The following is a 21,104-nucleotide window of genomic DNA, read 5'->3' as shown; positions in this document are numbered from 1 at the left end:
TAGATCTATATTTCTGTTTTTGTGCCAGTACCAAACTATCTTGATCACTGTAGCCTTGTAGTATAGCCTGAAGTCAGGAAGCATGATTTCACCAACTCCATCTTTCCTTCTCAAGATTGCTTTGGCTGTTCGGGGTCTTTTGCATTTCCATACAAATCGTAAGATTTCTTGTTCTAGTTCTGTGAAAAAAGCCATTGGTAATGTGATTGGGATTGCACTGAATCTGTAAATTGCTTTTGATAATATAGTCATTTTCACAATGTTGATTCTTCCAATCCAAGAACATGGTATGTCCCTCCATCTGTTTGTGTCTTCTTTGATTTCTTTCATTAGTGTCTTCTAGCTTTCTGAGTACAGATCTTTTACCTCCTTGGTTAGGTTTATTCCTAGGTATTCTATTCTTTTTGTTGCAATGGTGAATGGGATTGTTTCCTTAATTTCTCTTTCTGATCATTCATTCTTAGTGTATAGAAATGCAAGAGATTTCTGTGTGTTAATTTTGTATCCTGCAACGTTACCAAATTCATTGATTAGCTCAAGTAGTTTCCTGGTGGCATCTTTAGGATTTTCTAGGTATAGTATCACGTCATCTGTGAACAGTGACAGTTTTACTTCTTCTTTTCCAATTTAGATTCCTTTTATTTCTTTATCTTCTCTGATTGCTGTGGCAAGGACTTCCAAAACTATGTTGAATAGTAGTGCCAAGAGTGGACATCTTGTCTTGTTCCTGATTTTAGAGGGAATGCTTCCAGTTTTTCACCATTGAGAATGATGTTTGCTGTGGGTTTGTCATATATGACCTTTATTATGTTGAGGTAGGTTCCCTCTGTGCCCACCTTCTGGAGAGTTTTTATCATAAATGGGTGTTGAATTTTGTCAAAAGCTTTTTCTGCATCTATTGAGATGATCATGTGGTTTTTATCCTTCAGTTTCTTAATATGGTGTATCACATTGATTGATTTGCATATATTGAAGAATCCTTGCATTGCAGGGATAAACCCCACTTGATCATGGTGTATGATCCTTTTTATGTGTTGTTGGATTCTGTTGGCTAGTATTTTGTTGAGGATTTTTGCATCTAAATTCATCAGTGATATTGGTCTGTAGTTTTCTTTTTTTGTAGTTTCTTTGTCTGGTTTTGGTATCAGGGTGATGGTGGCCTCATAAAATGTTTGGGAGTGTTCCTTCCTCTGCAATGTTTTGGAAGAGTTTGAGAAGGATGGGTGTTAGCTCTTCTCTAAATGTGTGATAAAATTCACCTGTGAGTGCATCTGGTCCTGGACTTTTGTTTGTTGGGAGATTTTTAATCACAGTTTCAATTTCATTACTTGTGATTGGTCTGTTCATATTTTCTATTTCTTCCTGATTCAGTCTTGGAAGGTTATACCTTTCTAAGAATCTGTCCATTTCATCCAGGTTGTCCATTTTATTGGCATATAGTTGCTTGTAGTAGTCTCTTATGGTGCCTTTTATTTCTGTGGTGTCTGTTGTAACTTCTCCTGTTTCATTTCTGATTTTATTGATCTGAGTCCTCTCCCTCTTTTTCTTGATGAGTCTTGCTAGAGGTTTATCTATTTTATTTATCTTCTCAAAGAACCAGCTTTTAGTTGTATTGATTTTTGCTATTGTTTTCTTTGTCTCTATTTCATTTAATTCTGCTCTGATCTTTACGATTTCTCTCTGTCTACTAACTTTGGGTTTTGTTTGCTCTTCTTTCTCTAGTTTCTTTAGGTGTAAGGTTAGATTGTTTATTTGGGATTTTTCTTGTTTCTTGAGGTAGGATTGTATTGCTATAAGTTTCCCTCTTAGAATTGCCTTTGCTGCATCCCATAGGTTTTGGATCCTTGTGTTTTCATTGTCATTTGTCTCTAGGTATTTTTTGATTTCCTCTTTGATTTCTTCAGTGATCTCTAGGTTATTTAGTAGTCTATTGTTTAGCCTCCATGTGTTTGTGTTTTTTACAGTTTTTTTCCTGTAATTGATTTCTAATCTCATAGCTTTGTGGTCAGAAAAGATGCTTGATATGATTTCAATTTTCTTGAATTTACCAAGGCTTGATTTATGACCCAAAATGTGATCTATCCTGGAGAATGCTCCATGTGTACTTGAGAAGAACGTGTAATCTGCTGTTTTTGGATGTAATGTCCAATAGATATCTATTAAGTCAAGCTGATGTATTGTGCAATTTAAAGCTTGTGTTTCCTTATTAATTTTCTCTGTGGATGAACTGTCCATTGGTGTAAGTGGGGTGTTAAAGTCGCCCACTGTGATTGTGTTACTGTCGATTTCCTCTTTCATAGTTGTTAGCATTTGCCTCATGTATTGAGGTGCTCCTATATTGGGTGCATATATATTTATAATTGTTATCTCCTCTTCTTGGATTGATCCCTTTATCTTTATGTAGTGTCCTTTCTTGTCTCTTGTAACATTTTTTATTTTAAAGTCTATTTTATCTGATATGAGCATTGCTACTCCAGCTTTCTTTTGATTTCCATTTGCATGGAATATCTTTTTCCATCTCCTCACCTTCAGTCTGTATGTGTCCCTAGGTCTGAAATGGGTCTCTTGTAGACAGCATATATATAGGTCTAGTTTTTGTATCCATTCAGCCAGTCTGTGTCCTTTGGTTGGTGCCTTTAGTCCATTTACATTCAAGATAATTATTGAGCTGTATGTTCCTATTACCATTTTCTTAATTGTTTTGTTTATGTTTTTGTAGATCCTTTTCTTCTCTTATGTTTCCCACTTAGAGAAGTTCCTTTAGCATTTGTTGTAGGGCTGGTTTGGTAGTGCTGAATTCTCTTAGCTGTTGCTTGTCTGTAAAGCTTTTGATTTCTCTGTCAAATCTGAATGAGGAGATCCTTGCTGGGTAGAGAATTCTTGGTTATAGGTTCTTTCCTTTCATCACTTGAAATATATGGTGCCACTCCCTTCTGGCTTGCAGAGTTTCTGCTGAGAAATCAGCTGTTAACCTTGTGGGAGGTCCCTTGTATGTTGTCATTTTTCCCTTGTTGCTTTTAATAACTTTTCTCTGTCTTTAATTTTTGTCATTTTGACTGCTATATGTCTTGGTGTGTTTCTCCTTGGGTTTATTCTGCCTAGGACTCTCTGTGTTTCCTGCACTTGGGTAGCTTTTTCCTTTCCCATGTTAAGGAAGTTTTCAACTATAATCTCTTCCAATATTTTCTTGGGTCCTTTCTCTCTCTCTTCTCCTTCTGGGACCCCTATAATACAAATGTTGGTGCATTTAACATTGTCTCAGAGGTCTCTCAGGCTGTCTTCAGTTCTTTTCATTCTTTTTTCTCTCTTCTTTTCCACATCAGTGATTATCACCATTCTGTCTTCCAGGTCACTTATTCGCCCTTCTGCCTCAGTTAATCTGCTATTGGTTCCTTCTAGTGTATTTTTCATTTCAGTTATTGTGTTGCATATCTCTGTTTGTTCTTTAATTCTTGTAGGTCTTTGGTAAACTTTTCTTGCAACTTTTCGATCTTTGCATCCAGTCTCTTTTCAAAGTCCTGGATCATCTTCACCATCATTATTCTGAATTATTTTTCTGGAAGGGTGCCTATCTCCTCTTCATTTAGTTGTTTTTCTGGGGCTTTATCTTGTCCCCTCATCTGGTACAAAGTCTTTTGCCTTTTCATTTTCTCTGTCTTTCTGTGGCTGTGGTTTTCAGTTCCACAAGATGAAATACTGCTGATACTGCTTGATTCTGCTGTCTGCCCTCTTGTGGAGGAAGCTATCTAGGAGTCTCCTAGGTGTTTCCTGATGGGAGATACTGATGGGGGGTTGGGCTGGGTGGGCAGAGCTCAGTAAAACGTTAAACCAATTTGGTGGGTGGAGCTCAGTGACACTTTAATCTGCTTGTCTGCCAGTGGGTGGGGCTGTGTTCCCACCTTGTTGATTGTTTGGCCTGAGGCTACCTAGCACTGGAGCTTACAGACTCTTTGGAGGGGCTAATGGAGGACTCTAGGAGGGCTCATGCCAATGAGCACTTTCCAGAACCCCTGCCTCCGGTACCTCTGTCTCCTCAGTGAGCCACAGCTGCCCCCCACCTCTGCAGGCAACCCTCCAACACCAGCAGGTAGGTCTGGTTCAGTCTCCTATGGGGTCACTGCTCCTTCCCCCTGGGTCCTGGTGAGCACACTTATTCTGTGTGCCCTCCAAGAGTAGAGTCTTTGTTTCCCCCAGTCCTGTGGAGGTTCTGCAATCAAATCCCAGTGGCTTTTAAAGTCTGATTCTCTGGGGATTCCTCCTCCCGTTGCTGGACTCCCAGGTTAGGAAACCTGATGTGGGGCTCAGAAACCTCACTTTAGTGGGTGGACTTGTGCAGTATAACTGTTCTCCAGCTTGTGAGTCACCCACCCAGCATTTATGGGATTTGATTTTAACGCAATTGCGCCCCTCCTACCATCTCATTGTGGCTTCTCCTTTGTCTCTGGATGTGGGGTGGGTTTCTTTTGGTGAGTTCCAGTGTCTTTCTGTCAATGATTGTTCAGCAGTTAGTTGTAATTCCGGTGCTCTTGCAAGAGGGAGTGAGCGCACATCCTCCTACTCTGCCATCTTGATCCTAAGCTTCTATTTTAATACTACTATCTGCCCAGGACTCCTGGTTGCCCTTATGCTACTCTACGTTTCCTTTTATTCTATAGCATCTATCATTTTCTAAACACTATAGAACTTCCTTTTTTGCTGTTATGTTTGTTTCTGTTGATTTCCCCTGCTAAACTTTTAGCTCCATGAGGACAAGAATCTTTGTTAGTTTGGTTCACAAATGTATTCTAAGCACCTGGAACAGTGCCTGGCCACATAGTAAGCCCACAGTTAAATGTTTGTTGAATAACTTAAAAGATTTTCCAACCGCACCCTTTGGGTGAGTGTGTACGTGAATGTAGAGACAAGGTACTGAACCATAGAAAACAATGATATAATTAGTCATAATATAAGTGCTAAGAGTGAATGAGTATTATTTTTTAAGTGGAAGGGGGTATCTAAATAGTTGACTGTGAGATCAGAAAAGAAAGAGTGAGCATTTTACCAGCTTCATACTGACTAGAGAAAGTATATTCTATATTTATTTCAAAGGTGAAGAAACAAACTTCTAAATTTGGCTTAAATATTAAAAAACAAACACATATTCAAAGTCTCAGATTAAAGGTATGATTATCAAGTAAGCAGACCAATTTCATATGCAATATGTACAATTTCATGGCATCACTACTTTGGAAATACACTTTACAGTAAGTAAATAGCCATCCTTCTACGACATTGCAGTGAATTGCCAAAATTCCTGAATATGATTTTTCATTGTACTACTGAAGAGAATATAAATTAAACAGTCTATTACCACAATCTCAGTCATAAAGTATGCTCTGAATTCTTTTTTTTTGGCCACAATATGTAGCAGGTGGGATCTTAGTTCCCTGGCCAGGGATCAAACCCATGCCCCCTGCAGTGGGAGCACAGAGTCTTAACCACTTGACCACCAGGGAAGTCCCAAAAAGTACGCTTTGAATTCTTAATATGCTTGTTATGTTTACACAAGCAGTGTAAACCACAAACATCTCACCCACTTACTACTCCTGTACTGAAGGGATTTTTCTCCAGTCAGCATTCTTCTTCTGGGCTTTCAAGCTACCTACACATTTGAGGATTTGTTGAGTATTATTATTATTTTTTTCTCCTACGAGCTCTATCCGCTCTAAATAATTAAACTTAAAAGAGAAGGTTTGGTTAGTTTGTAAAATATTCCATTATATTCTCTATATTAAATGTTTGGTCTTACCTTCTTAGAAGAGTATAACAACAACCGCTTGTAAGCTTCATCTTTGAAATATGAAAATTTAAAGTTACCCTGGGCATGTTTTGAGGAGTTTTCTCCATCAGAAGGTTTTGAATCTTTGCTTTCAAACTGTTTAATTGCTTCCACAGGTGTGTATTTTACAGTTAAATCTGCATTAAAATGTGATTTCTTCTCTTGGATGATACTTCTGAACACTTGCATCTCTTCATCATACTGTTCAGTTCTGAAATTTTTGTCAGCTTTGGTCTAAAAGAGAATAACAAAGTGTTTTGGAAAACAACATACAAAAACCCACCCAAAATAAACAGGAAAAGACAAAAGTCAGGCAATGTATTTGACAGGGAGGAGAGCAAAGAAGTTGAGTGAAGGCACGAACATGAGACTGCTAAGGTTCAAATACAGATCTGCTGACTTGGAGAACATTCCATGATAACTCCTCCGTACCCAGTGTGATTCCTAGTCTGTAAAATAGGGATACTCACCACACTCGGCCCAAAGGTTATTATAAGGAGTCAGTGAAATAAAGCATATGAATAGCTTAGAACATAGCAAACTTTCAAAAGTTAATATATTAATAATTAAAAAGCAAGTTGTATAACAGATCAGATGCACAATATACTCACATCTGTGTAAAAAAGAAAAGGTTAAAACTAACCCTTCCTGAAGCCTTATGGGCCAGACACTGTTTTGAGCATTTTACACTTGTTAATGAAGTGGAAAAGCCAGGACTTGAGCTCTGAACTGCCTCTTAACACTTATACTCTACTGCCTATTTAAAAAAAAAAATAAACCTTTACATGCATAGAAAATTACTAGAAATATAGACAAATCACGGAGAGTTTGCCCTGGGTGAGGGGAACTGTGAGTAAGTGGATATCTGGAGTGGCAGCAGGCTTGCTTTTTCTTGCATCATCTTTTATGTTGTTTGGATTTTTGACTTTTTTTTTTTTACCATATGCACTTTTGCACGAAAAAAAAAACTGAACTAAGTAATCTAGTTAAAAATTGAAACTTTCAATTAAAACAAATGAACTTATTTTTAAAACAGAAAAAGACTCACAGACATAGAAAACAAACTTATGGTTACCAAAGAGGAAAGGAGAAGGGAGGGATAAATTAGGAGCTTGGGATTAACAGATACACAGTACTATATGTAAAATACATAAACAACAAGGTGTTACTGTCTAGCACAGGGAACTATATTTAATATCTTGTAATAATCTATAATGGAATGTTCCTTATTCCCCCTGCCTCCCCCATCCTCCCATAACACGAACATAATACACACTCATACATACGTACTATATACCCCTTTGTCTGGTGGATCCCGACTCCTGTTTCAAGTCTCAGCTTAAACCCCACTTCTGTAGGGAGACCTTTCCTGATCCCACAGGCTAACAAATCTGTTTCTTATAAGCTCTCATGGCTCTTTTAAAATAAAACAAAATGAAAAACCCTTCCTTTTTATAATTGCTTATTTAATAGACCTTCAAATGGTAAATTCCAAGAAGTCAGGGAATATATCTGTTTACCCACATGCCACCATAGCCTCACCACTTAGTAAAGTGCCTGGTAAAAAGTAGATGATAATAAAAGTTTATCGAATTTAATATGCAGTTCCAATATAACTAACAGTAATAACATATGTATTGAGGGCTTACTCTGTGTCAGCAGCTGTTAAAAGTGTTTTACGTGGAATAAATATTTAATTTCCTACCTTTAAGGTAATTTCTATAATTATCCCCATTTTACAGAGAAGAAAATATAGATTGAAAAATTTGTCCAAGATGACACAGCTAGAAAGTGGCCCAGCCAGCAATGAAACCCAGGAAGTCTGATTCCAGGGTGGAGCTGTTCATTCTTATGCTACACTGCCAAGGAGGGCTTGACAAGTTCTGAGCAGTAAAATGAAGAAAGGATTTGTGGAAAATGTTGCTTTGAGCATGGCCTTGAAAAATGAATATATGTATATGTGTATGTGTATGTATATATATGAATCACTTTGTTGTACACCAGAAATTAACACAACATTGTAAATCAACTATATTTCAATTTAAAAAAAGAAAGAAAAATGAATAAGATTTCTAATTGTCTTGAAGTCTAAAGCTAGTGGAAGCAATCGAAGACAATGCTGAGAAGCGCCAAAGCTGAGAAAAATGGCACCAGGAAACCACCTCTCCCGCACTCTTCTAGAAGGCTAAGGTCTTCTTAGCTCATTGCCTTCTAATTGGTTGCAGGATAGGAGTGGCAGAATTTGTAGGCTAGAAAGGGACTGGCACTGGGCAGGGATCAACTTAGCAGTGTGGAGGACTGCTTGCAGGTATAAGAGAATGTTGGTCAGGGTGTTAATTAGGTTGCCGTTCAGTGGTCCTGTTTCACTAATGCTAGGATGGTAGTAGTGAGTAGAGTCTGAAACAATGAGGGTGGGGTCACCCCAGAAAACCTAGAGACAAGAGCTGGATTGAAAAGCCCAAAGTCCATCCATCCAAAAAAAAAAAAAAAAAAAAAGTCCGAGCTCAATGATAGGTGTTCAAAGATGGACCAATATGTGGAATCTCTTTGAAAAGAAGAGCAAAAGTCTTTGAAGAGAGGTCAAGAGGCAAGATTATAGAAAGTAGGAAGATACATGGATGGAAACAAGTTTCTTTATGAGGACCAAATAAACAGATGTTGGAGAAACAGAAATCAGAGAGAGGGGCAAGGGTGCTTGCATCTTCCAGGAGGCTAGGCATATTATAGGGGTTAGTGAAATCCACCCTGTTTAAAGATTTATCAGCTGATGCTTCTTGAAAAGAAATGAACATGACGCTGGCACTGAGTGGAGGAGATAGAACACCTCAACGAACATTCCAAAGTTCAAATTGAGAAGGCTTGGAGAGCAAGTGGGAATAAAAGGTAAAGAGAGAAAACTGTTAAAGATGCCACTAAGATTTTGTATGTGCAAATAAAGGATAAAACCATATACTATTTACTATTATTATTAAAGCCATCTCTCACTAATTGAGAGAAGGAACCAGGAAAGAGAAGGTTACCTGCAACCTTATGAGTCATCCTCAGCTAAGGTACCTAGCCAAGTCACACCTACATTCCTAACCTTTCAGCTGTTAAATTTTGGGGTAATTTGAAATTTAGCAATAGATAACAAACACGGTTCTCTATTATCTTTAAGATATCATCTTCTCTGCCTAGATCTTCAATATTGGTGCGCTCTAGGACGCCATCCTCTATGTTCTTTTCTCTCTCATTGTACACCTCCTGGATGATCTCAAGCACTCTCAAGACTTCAGGGATCCTCTCTGTGCTGATGGTACCTAAATCTCTGCCTCCAATTCAGACTCCATCCTCACATTCATATAATCTATTCTTGGTAAGATAACTCCATCCACATGTCAATCCTTATCTTCTTCTTGGATTTAACTCTTCTTTGGGTAGATCCCCCACTCCCCCTTCCAACACACACACACACACACACACACACACACACACACACACACACTCCTCAGGCCTTCTTTGATGACCTATCACCTACTGGGGATCTCCATATTTTTCATCTATGGTGAGTTTACTTTGTGCTAGACACTCTTCTAAGCACTTTGCACTTTTTAACACATTTAACCTTTCCAAATTCCTACGAAGTATGCACTATCATTAATCCACTTTACGATGAGAAACTGAGATTCAGGAAAGATAAATAAGTTGCCTGGAGTCACATGGATGATAAGGGAAGGAACTTATCAGAATTCAAATCCAGGGAATTTAATTCACAACTGGGCACTTGACTACATGCTCTACTGACTCCAATTCGGTACTGAACTCTTAGTTCTTAAAGCTAAGCTGGATTTCATCTCTTCCTCTCAGCCTCTACTATTATAGACACAGTTCAGTTTTTCATCATCTCCTTCTGGGACCATAAAATAGCCTCCTTCTCTCATTATCTCTGGTATTGTCTCCTTAAAATTCATCTCCACAAAACACAAAGATTTAAAATGAAACTTTGACCATGTTGCTCTCTTCACTGCCTCCCTTATGCTCGGGATTATGCATGCCCAAGTTACTCAGGATAGCATGAGCACTTTCATAATTGACCCCTATCTATGACTCCAAATTTCAACTCATATAAGTTCATTGTAGACTGTAGTTCCTTTCAATATAGCAGTTTCTATAGGCACAGTATTATTTGTTCCTTGGGAACATCAGTATATAATAAATAAACCAGCATGTATGTGATGAATTTTATCTGTATGCTGCCAGGTTTTCTAAATGGGCTCAAGCTGCCAGTAGAAAGAGTAGTTGAGATGTTTATTAAGCCTCTGTTTTCAGTTGCTGTCAACTTTAATGGCAATTCCAATTATATGTTTTCCTGAATATGGGTTCTTCGCTTCATTAAAAAAAAAAAAAAAGCATTTGCTTTTGGAAAAAAAGAGTGTCAATATACTGCATACATTTATTTATTAAGTCAGCAATCATTTATTTAGCATGCTTTACAATGCCAGTTTCTCAGCATTCCATGGTAAATAAAACAACTAGAAATTCAGCTAAGGGTATACATGTTACAGCAAAATAAACACCAAAACAGAATGGAAAGCAAAGGCTATTGCATTAATTTGCAGGAGAGACATCTAATCCTCCAAATGGAGGATTCCTAGGAGAAAGCTGAGGGTGCCATGGCAACCAAAAGTCAGATCATGGGGCTTCCCTGGTGGCAGAGTGGTTAAGAATCCGCCTGCCTATGCAGGGCACACGGATTTGATCCCTGCTCCAGGAAGATCTCACATGCTGTGGAGCAACTAAACTCATGTGCCACAACTATTGAGCCTGTGCTCTAGAGCCCATGAGCCACAACTACTGAAGCCCGCGTGCCTAGAGCCCGTGCTCCTTAACAAGAGAAGCCACTGCAATGAGAAACCCGTGCACCACAATAAAGAGTAGCCCCCTCTTGCTGCAACTACAGAAAGCCCATGTACAGCAACGAAGACCCAACACAGCCAATAAATAAGTAAATTAATTAATTTTAAAAGGTCAGATTAGGAATGACCTTTTCCTCCCAAGGAGACTGATTATTATCCTGCAGGCTATAGGGGGACATCACCAAATTTAAGCAACAGAGTGATAAGATCAGACTTATCATTTATCTTCATACTGAAGTGTGTGGAATGAATTGAAACTGAACAAAACTAGAGGTCTCAGACTGATAGGAGGACTAACATAGTAGCCCAGATGGAAAATGATGGGAGCCTAAGGCAGTTGGCAGGGCAGTGGGAATGGTGAAGAAGAGACGGATTCGAGAGACTTTACAAAATAATGGAACTTGAAGATTGATTGGATGTTGTGGGCTTTGAGGGAGATGTACCTGTAAAGGAGATCTTTAGGAAGATTTCCAGATTTTGAGTTTGATGATTAGGGAGATACTGTTTTGATGAGGAAAATCTGGAGTTCATACACAGCTAGAAAATAGCGTTCTGCCTGCTCTGCTTCTATAAAACCTGCTTGCTGCACTAGAGTGAGGACAAAATACCTTAACAATCAACTGGAATCTAAAAGATGATCAGATAAGTATGGAATGTTCTGTTCCTGCCCCTGCTCACCTTTGTTTGAAAACCCTTTGCATGTAACCCCTAGCAACTCCCGCGCTCTGTAATCACCTGTGACCTATGGAAAATGAGTAGCCAATCAATTAATGCCAACTGTAGCCAATCAATTAATGCCAACCGTAGCTATGTGTCTTAACCTATATAAGGAGAGAATTCACCTGGAACGGGGCCCAGAACTTTGGAGCCTTAGCTCGTCTGGGTCCACTGGCTCAATAAACCTGAGTTCTCCAACCCTCCGAGTGTGGTGCTTCGTTTCTCATGGGATGGGTTTCTGCAACAGTTTCATTTACCAAGTGGAGAATTCAAGAGCAAAGAACAGAGAATTGGGAATAAGATGGAATATAAGCTTTGGATGTGTGAACTGTGTGATGCCTGCAGACAAACTACACGGGTATCCAGTTCAGAGAGAGACCAGGGCTGCAAATGCAGTATTTGTAAGCCATCAGGATGAAGGTGAAGATTGAAGCCTCAGGAGGGAACGAAATCACCCAAGGAGGCTATGTAGAGAAAGATTAGTGAAACAAGGTAGCAACTCTGGTAACAGCAATATTTAAGGGCTGTCCTCAGTAAAGGGAGCTCAAAAGAAACTTAAGACAGACTTTGGTGAAAACAGTTTGAGTAACAAGGTAACAGAGGTTTGGTGTTATGGGCTGACCTCTGTTTTCCACCCCCCAAACCCATGTGTTGAAGTTCCTAAGCCCAATTACCTCGAAATGTGATGGCATTTAGAGATAGAATCTTTAAAGAGGTGATTGAGCCCATTAGGGTGGGCTCCAACCCAGCATGACTGGTGTTCTTATAAGAAGGGGAGATTAGGATCAGACTGGCATGGAGGGAAGACCACGTGGAGATACAGTGAGAGAGCCAGCTGCAGTCAAAGAGGGAGGCCTCGGAGGAAACCAAACCTGCCGCCATCTTGATCTCAGCCTTCCAGCCTTCAGAATTATAAATTTCTTCAGAAAATAATTTTCTCTTATTTAAACCATCCAGCCTGTGGTACTTTGTGATGGCAGCCCTAGAAAACTAATACAGTTGGGGAATTCACGGGAAGTACAAAAACTGAGACAGCAAGTGTAAATGAGAAGTGTACGTAGAGATGAGGGTGTCCTTTTCATGTTTTGGCTTTTGTTTTTTAAATGAGAATCTTGAAGATATTTATATATTAAGGGCAGGGTGGAAAATGAGAAAGAAAGAGATTGACTTAGAACCTAAAGCTTAGAATAACAAGCAAGGTACTTGGCATGAGATCCAGAGTATGGGGTAGAAAGATATGTTTTCTACTGAGACAGAACAGAAGGATGTAAGAATAGACTTTGTGTCAAATAAATTTGTACAGAACTTTAAAAAAACATAAGAAAATTCTTGTCTGTGGCTTGGTTATTCTCTGTCCATTTGGAGCTCCTGCCATCTACTGTTCTCAGAATGGTGAGATAAAGAACTTGAGGAGGTTACTGAAAGTTTTAAACTGCCCCAGAGGAGAGTGGGGAGGAACATAGCATATGGGAGGCGTGTGGACCTGCTGAGCCGCCTGGAGGACCCACGTGAAGTTATAAAGCTCCCCGTTCCCGTATTGTTAACATGATTTTCTCTACAATGCCCAGCAAGATGAGTTTAGGCAGAAAAATAATAGTGTTCATTCAAAGTTGGAGTTTTTCTAGATTATAGATGGAATAGAAAGCAAGGACATTGATAATATTACCCAGTGGTCAAAAATGGGTGTAGATTGATTAGAAGAAAGAACTGAACATAGGAGGAGCAAGATAGACAGGAAGAAAAGTAGATGCCCCCAAACTGGGTCTAGATGGGGTTCAAGAGGGGTCATAATGAAGGTGAGAGCTGAGAGACTGGATAGTTGTGATGAGGCAAAGGGTTAAATGTTTCAGATTTCGGAGGCAGCATAGTTCTGGTGAATACAAGGTTAAGGATGTAGCTGGAGATGTGAGTGGCTCCAGTGGAACAGATATAGGAAGTTAAGAGGCAACAAGAAATTCTTGGCAATTCACATGATGTAAAAGTCACAAGAAGGATTTTGTTAGGATTTGGGGTGGAAAGGATGATTATAATCCAGATACATTTTATAAACCTTTGTTGACCTCCAAAATCTTACATTCTCATGGAGATCCAGATTTAAAGAGAATTATAATGAAAACCTGAAACCTGATTTACAAATTGTTACTTTCAACAGCAAAAGCAGAGAGGACTAAAGAAACACAAGTGAAGGGGAACTAATTCATACAGGTAGTCATCACTTGTTTCCCCCATAATCGCAGGCTTCAGTTGTTCTTGGTCATTACTTCTGACTTACAAAGTAGCCTATATGAGAAGGTAATTGCTGATTATGCATTTAACCTGAACTAAGCCTTTTACTAGTTATACTTTAAAAAAGAATAGCAAATATTTATTGAGCACTTGCTATGTGCTGGTAACTTTCTGAATGTTTCACATATGTAGACTCATTTATCTTTACAAGGTAGGCATTATTATTTCTATTTTACAGAGGAGGAAACTGAGGCAGGATGAGGCTAAATGACATGCCCAGATCTCACTGCTGTCTGGGGCAGAGCTGGGATTCCAACCTTTGCTGTGTGCTCTAGAGCCAGAGCCACATTTGGGACAAGGGGCACTGAGGGAGTGTGAATGTATCAGAGTAAGGTGTCATTATCATGGAATATTCCCCAGGCAATGATAGGTCCATAGAACTCTTTCAAAAAATGAAAGATAGTAAGTTATTATAAGTAAGTAAAACAAGATTCAAAAAATTAATTCATCCAGTAAAACTTTGTTGAGCACCTCCCCTACACGTACATTGAGTTGAGTATTGGAAATAGGCAATGAAGAAGTAAAAGATGCATTCTTTGCCTTCAGGGACCATATAATAACATACACGAAAAAGTAGGTAAAATATGCCATTGAGTATTCGAAAGTGCAGAAAGTAGCCCTCTCTAAGAAGTCAAAATAGAGATTTCCACTCAGTAAGCTCACGCACGGTCTTCTGTGTTCAGCTATTCACTTTCTAAGACCAAAACAGCTTAGAATAAGGGGAACATCAGCAGTGCCAGCACCAAGGGGGTGATCTGGGGACTTTCCAGGCCCCCAGCCAGCTCCACCGGCACTCTTCCTCAGGTGGCACCAAAGAAATACTCAGGTCCTACAATCCCTATCGACTCTTTGCTAAGCTTGATGCCAAAATTCATTTGAAGGCATTAATCTGATCTGAACAGATAAAAAGTTCAGTCAGATAAGAAGTCTTCATTTCTGCCACTTTGTGTGAACATTGGTTAATTTTGCCACAGGTATATTAATGGGTTTGATTCTAAGATGCCACTCCTAACTCTACCTGGGGTGTGAGTAATATACAGGATAAACACTACACCACCTTTGTAAAATCCAAATCCTTCTGAATGTGGATCTACATCTGTTTCTAGGGTTGTAGATAAGAGAAAACAGTGTGCTTACTCTCCAAATGTAGCTTCGAGATCAGTCCCGGGCAACACCCCCAGCTCTATCCTCTTGATTCATGAGTTACTAACCCTACAGAGAAGCTAAGAGGCTGGTGACCGTGACAAAGACAGGAAGACTGTACAGCACAGACCTGAGAACTGAAAAAGTAAAACACAGCAATAACCGTTCTTGCATCAGCAATGACAAAGATTCCCTCATCCGAAGAAAGTAGAACATGTATAAATCTTCTTAGAAAGATGACAATTTTCCCCTCAAAAAAAATATGCTTAAAGAAGGCTAACCTGGCGTGCTGGGAGAGATCAATAATCCAAAATGTTCCTTGAGGTTTGTGGGATACTGATTTTATTCTGGACTTACAGGCACCAGAAATACCACAATGTGGTCACATGTGAAAGAAGATGCCAGTCAAGTAGTAGAGATACTAAAATATTTAGCATTCATGGGACAGCATGATCACTTCAGGCTGCAGTGAGTAGGGGTTGGTTTACAACATTGTTAGAAATGAAAGGAGGGACTTCCCTGGTGGCACAGTGGTTAAGAAAATGCCTGCCAGTGCAGGGGACAGGGGTTCGAGCCCTGGTCTGGGGGGATCCCACACACGTGGAGCAACAAAGCCTGTGCACCACAGCTACTGAGCCTGTGTTCTAGAGCCTGTGAGCCACAACTACGGAGCCCCCGTGCCACAACTACTGAAGCCCGTGCACCTAGAGCCCGTGCTCTGCAACAAGAGAAGCCACCACAATGAGAAGCCCGTGCACCACAACGAAGAGGAGCCCCCGCTCTATGCAATCAGAGAAAGCCCGCGCACAGCAACGAAGACCCAACGCAGCCAAAATAAATGAATACAATTTTTTAAAAAAATTTAAAAAAGAAATAAAAGGAATATTAACTACAATTATTGAAAAGTAAATCTATTTTTCAAACTGGTGGGAGTGACCATAATAATGAACAATATGGTAATGACTGAATAAAGTGAAGTTCATGGTCACCAATGGGACCATTTAAAGAAACAGATTATTGGGAGACTGGGATTGCCATATATACATTATTAATAAGGAAAAAAATATCAAATTGTACACTTTAAATATACACAGTTTATTGTATGTCAACTGTATTTCAATAAAAGTTCTTAAAAAAATAAACAGATTATTGTAGCTACTTGTTCAGAATAAGCTAACTATTATTCTTTATTATATCTTGTTTAGACCCCCCCAAATATCTCTAAAGGTGATAAATATTAATCCTTTGAACGGGGGTGTACAGTTTGTGGATGGCTGTACAGAATTTAAGTGACTCATAGAAAGGAGGTAGGTTTGAGGTGGCATTTTGTAAAGTAAAAATCACTTTAAGAAATAGTTTCACTAGAACTGGAGGGGTTTGAGGTGAGTGAGTATAGCCACTCACATTAGTCAAGCGGGCTTTACAAAGGGGACTAGAGAAGGAAAACAAATGTAAAGATGGTTGTTCATTGGTAGGTTAGCAAAAACCAAGCCTCAACAGCATGGAAGCTGCGTACTCAGTCCTTCAATCAGCACTAATTTAATTTTTAGTTTCATCAGAACCCTAGGTGATTCTTTTTGCAGAGTCTAGGTATTTGCCAAAACTCTATCACTGGGTGCATGTTACTGAGGATTGATCATAGACTATTGCATATTTTCTAAAGAGACTCAAGCTCCACCTCCTCTTCTTTAAGGCAATCTTACGTGCACATTACATTTTCATTCTACTGAGCTTTTCACATTATTTAGTATGAAGCTTATGGAAACAACCCTTCAGCTAAAAGCTGCACAACATGTGTTTTCTTTAGAGGAGACTTACTTCATAGGCGAGTGAAGCCACGTTCCAGGGTCTGCGGTAGTACATCAAGGTGTTGCCATCCCGAACTCGGTCACAGAGTCCGTTGTAGAACTCGTTGTCAAAAGGGGTGCTGAGGGGGTCCAGCCCTAGGATGTTGATCCTGAGAGTGAACAGAGTAGCATCAGGCGTGAAGACACCAGGAGCTGCTGCAGCCCTCGGTAGCTGGGGAAAGGGAGCTTCAGCTCATGTCCCCGTCACCCATGTGATGGTGGGATATAATCAGGAACAGAAGCAAGAGCCTGGTCACCTCTGCTCTGTTTCCGGGGCGGGAAGTACACCTTAGGAAGGTCTTATAAACGCTTTTAGGGAACTAAGTCACCGCTGAACACAATGAAAGAAAGGCAATAAGTAGGAAGCAAGGGACCATCTGGCTTCGAGAGTCGAACTCCACTGATGTAACTCTTAGCTAACCTCCTTGGTGAACTAAAAGCCAATGCTGTAATACCTCCTCTTTAAATTATTTGAGAACAGAGCATCTCAGGGGGGCAGTAAAACATATGCGTGTAATTTTTAATCTATGAATCAACAATGGGGCTCTTTCCCTCCCCATTCTCTTTAAATTTAAATCTTTTCCTCCAGCTGCCTCAAGAACCTTGTTCCCTCCAGGCTTATTTTACTCCTATTATACTTTCTAAGAGGAACACAAAAATGTCATTATCCAACAAGGCATTCTCAAACGTTCTGCTTTTTTCTCTCTGCAAAATATTTTTATTTGGCAAGCTTTAATTCAGAAATAGGAAACTTGTTTAGCCTAAAAAGTACTAACTTTGATTTGTAGGCCAAAAACCAATATGTGAACAAGAAGCAGTTCATTCTTTGCGAAGTACTAATAGGTGAAATAGTCATTGCTGTCTAGACTGTATCTGGAATAAATGGTCCCAGGGCAGGGAGGCCAAAATGCAGGTTTGCTCCTCATATCTATAACTTATCTTGGCCCCAAAGCATAAAATCTTCCATTGCTCTGGGCCACATCCCTGACTCCAATGAGCTGGATTACAAATCCGGATGTTGGTTTCAAGAGCAATTTGTCAAAGGGTGTGGATGGCTTACTGCAAACCCATTGCTAATGCAAGAAAAATCAATGGACGAGTATCCTATTGCTGGTTGGTTAGTTAAAAACATCTTTATATAAACAACACATTCTTAATAAAGTTTGAATCTACAGAGAAGATGAACATTAGAGTTCAATTTTAATGAAAGGCAAGTTAAGGAAATGATTCAGGAATACCTTTCTCAAGGCTGACCATATAGTTAGAATTAACTCCTTCTTACCTTTTGCCCCATCAAAAATACCTCTCATGAAAAATGCTATGGCTCTAAATTTCCAATAAAGGGCCTAAAATTAGACCTAGTCACTTGAATAAGAGAGGAAACAAGAAACACTATATATCTAGTTCACTTTCTTAAGTATCTTATCCCAGATGGAAGATTAAAATTTTGGCTTCAATTTTTGAGCCATCCCTGCATCTACAGATGGGTGAGCAGTAAACACTTTATAAAAAATATTACTTAGATTTTAATACGAAGACATAGAATACTGGAAACAAATGATCTGTGTTTGTTTCTTAAACAAGACCTCAAGTACATTTTCTCTATTCTGTAGTGAACTTGGCTTCCATATTTCTCATTAACAGTGACCCTGTACCTCTTTCTGTTCAGTGAATAAGGACATTAATCTTTGCTTATAATGATGATGAACTCTTAAGTGACTACTACATCTATGGGTAGTGTAGTGTTTGTAAGAAACAGTGGGTAATATTAAGACTGTTAATACACTCCTTGATCTCATTAAAATTGTATTCAAGGTAGGGGGTTGGATATAAGTATCGATTTCAAACAATCGTCCAAGGATGAACATACATGTGCCAAACGGGTGGTACAGGTAAGTGATGCACAAAGTTCCCAAGAGGAAGAGGTACCCCTTGCAGGGTCGTATAAAGGGTTTTAGAAAGAGTAGGATTTGATTTGAGTTTTGAAGGACGGGGCCTGCAGGGCAGGAGGAACGAGGGTGCAAAATTCTGTAGGTGGAGGTGTATATGGCATGTTTTGGGGTAGTAGTTTTCAGATTTTCTGTTTGTCTACTCTATAAAAAATGTTGATAAACTATGCCTCCTTGTACAGTTTTAATTGGACATCTAAAATATTCCCTCTTAAGTGGGGATATAATTTCCCAGCAAGCTGTAAATATTTACACTTTACAATATAATCATTTCACCTCTTTTAAAAATAAATCCATTGGAATATAAATTCTATAATGATGGTGGGTGTCAAGTAACTACAATGTTTATATTTCTTTAACAGTTGGATATTTTTATGGTATTCCTTTTGATTCTTTCTTTTTTTAAAAATAGACTTTATTTCTTAGAGCAGTTTTAGGTTTATGGCAAAATGAGCGGATGATTGGGCGTTTTCCCATATGCCCTTATCCCCCTTTTATGCTTGAATCTATATTTCTATTCCATTTCTGTTCCAGAATTTCAACCTAATTTAATGTAGTTTTATGTTTGGAAGTTTTAATTGAGCAATTTTTCACACTTTTTTGTACCAAAAATATATTAATTGAAAATTTAAAAACACTAAACATCCTTTGACCATAAGGTCGAAGTATTTAAAAAATTCTTCTGGGGCTTCCTAGGTGGCACAGTGGTTAAGAATCTGTCCGCCAATGCAGGGGACAGGGATTCCATCCCTGCTCCAGAAAGATCCCACATGCCGCAGAGCAACTAAGCCCGTGTGCCACAACTATTGAGCCCATGTGCTGCAACTACTGAAGCCCATGTGCCTAGAGCCCATGCTCCACAACAAGAGAAGCTACAGAAACGAGGAGCCCGTGCACCACAACGAAGAGTAGCCCCCACTTACCACAACTAAAGAAAGCCCACACACAGCAAAAAAGACCCAACACAGCCAATAAAAAAAAAAAAAATCTTCTGGACTGAGTTGGCATTATTAGTAGTATATTTAAGTATATGAAAATTTAAAAATAATTAATAAACGTAAGTAAAATTTTATTGGAAATGTTTGTCTCAATGAAATGAATGTGACTTCTTTTTAAATCAATTGATTAGTTACTGTACCCATGGAGGAATATTACTTATTGCTAGAAAAAGATAGGGCTCAGTATCAATTTTATTTCTACTTTCCATTTTTATAGAGGTAAATGCTGAGAAAATTTACTCACATAAATAGGTAGATAAGAATAGAAGGAATTTTGTCATAGCAATGTCACTCAATTCTTTGATCTTCTGAGTTTTATGCCCTCCCCCCCAAAAAAAGAACGCAAACTAGCCTATCATTAAAAGTTATTTTTATAGTCCATTACCTGACAATTGATTAGAACATCTTTCAATGATGTTGGTGAAAAGAAATGGAGTTGACTGACAAGGCTTGACTTACTCGAGGAAACAGTTATCATAAAACTCACCTATCTCCTCCTTGGAAAGTTGTTTTGTACCCCATGCTATACATACACCCAGATAGAAGGGTTTTGTTTCACAGAACAGCAAATTGCCCAGTTGGCTGGATCTATCTATAAAGTTACAAAGAAGCTGATCCACAGTCTCAAGTACAACTAAGGAAGAAATGTTTCAGAACTTTTGACTTGATTCCACTACTACAGAGACAGCCAGTCTAGTCTAGAATGAGCCAACATTTTTTTTCTGCCAAGAAACATGCAGACTTCTCGTGGATGGAATGTCATTGCCTGGGAAATAAACAGTATGTGTTCTTTGGCTGCACTTAGAGATGCCTGTTTTCACACCTGCACCTAGAACCAGAGGCAGTTCCAATTTACCAGGTGAACTGAAGAGCAGGATCCCTCCGCAGAAGTGGTGTTATGCCTAGATCACACACAAAAGTAATTCCTTGTATATAGCACATCATTTACAGTTGATTTGGATTTTTTTTTTCAATGAATGCAGGATGGGTTGGGGATTTCCCTAAACACTTCCGGAGAATCTCAGATACCTACAGGACAAGAGGCTGAAATATTTGTGATATAAGCGAATTCTCCTGGCATGAGAATTTAAATGAGTCCCTCACATGAAAATAACTATAAATTAATTCCTGTGAGTCCTTGTAACTTTCATGTGTAAAAGAATCTGACTGTATACGACTGCTGATAAAACTTGTTGAGGTTTTCCAGACTGGACAGTTTACAAGCATGTTGCTATGCTTAGGATGTTTACTGCTATGACCTCTATTTCAATATAGTACCATAGCCCTATATAAGCATAATGAAGATGTATAGCAAATAAACATGTAATATTAACTGTATTGAAGAATCTCATAAGTGTAACAAAGCATGTTATTTTGAAACCTCTTCTTAAATATTAATTACTGATTTATACTACTCTTCTATACTCTTAGTTCAAATATTTGGGTAATAA

General features: G+C 38.9%; 1 protein-coding gene across 2 annotated transcripts in view; it reads right to left on the bottom strand.

Moving 5' to 3' along the window:
• C9 (complement C9) overlaps positions 1–21,104 on the bottom strand; it is a 65,496-nt gene that overhangs the window by 26,085 nt on the left and 18,307 nt on the right. For both annotated transcript variants that reach the window (XM_057709789.1, XM_057709788.1), the window contains exons 5-6: positions 16,678–16,816; positions 5,789–6,052 (exon numbers count right to left, since the gene is read on the bottom strand). In XM_057709789.1, coding sequence (XP_057565772.1) covers positions 5,789–6,052; positions 16,678–16,816 — 403 coding nt within the window. The remainder of the gene's footprint in view (positions 1–5,788; positions 6,053–16,677; positions 16,817–21,104) is intronic.

Source organism: Hippopotamus amphibius, chromosome 15 (assembly GCF_030028045.1).
Source record: "Hippopotamus amphibius kiboko isolate mHipAmp2 chromosome 15, mHipAmp2.hap2, whole genome shotgun sequence".
Lineage (NCBI taxonomy): Eukaryota > Metazoa > Chordata > Mammalia > Artiodactyla > Hippopotamidae > Hippopotamus > Hippopotamus amphibius.
This window is presented reverse-complemented; position numbering and strand designations above follow the sequence as displayed.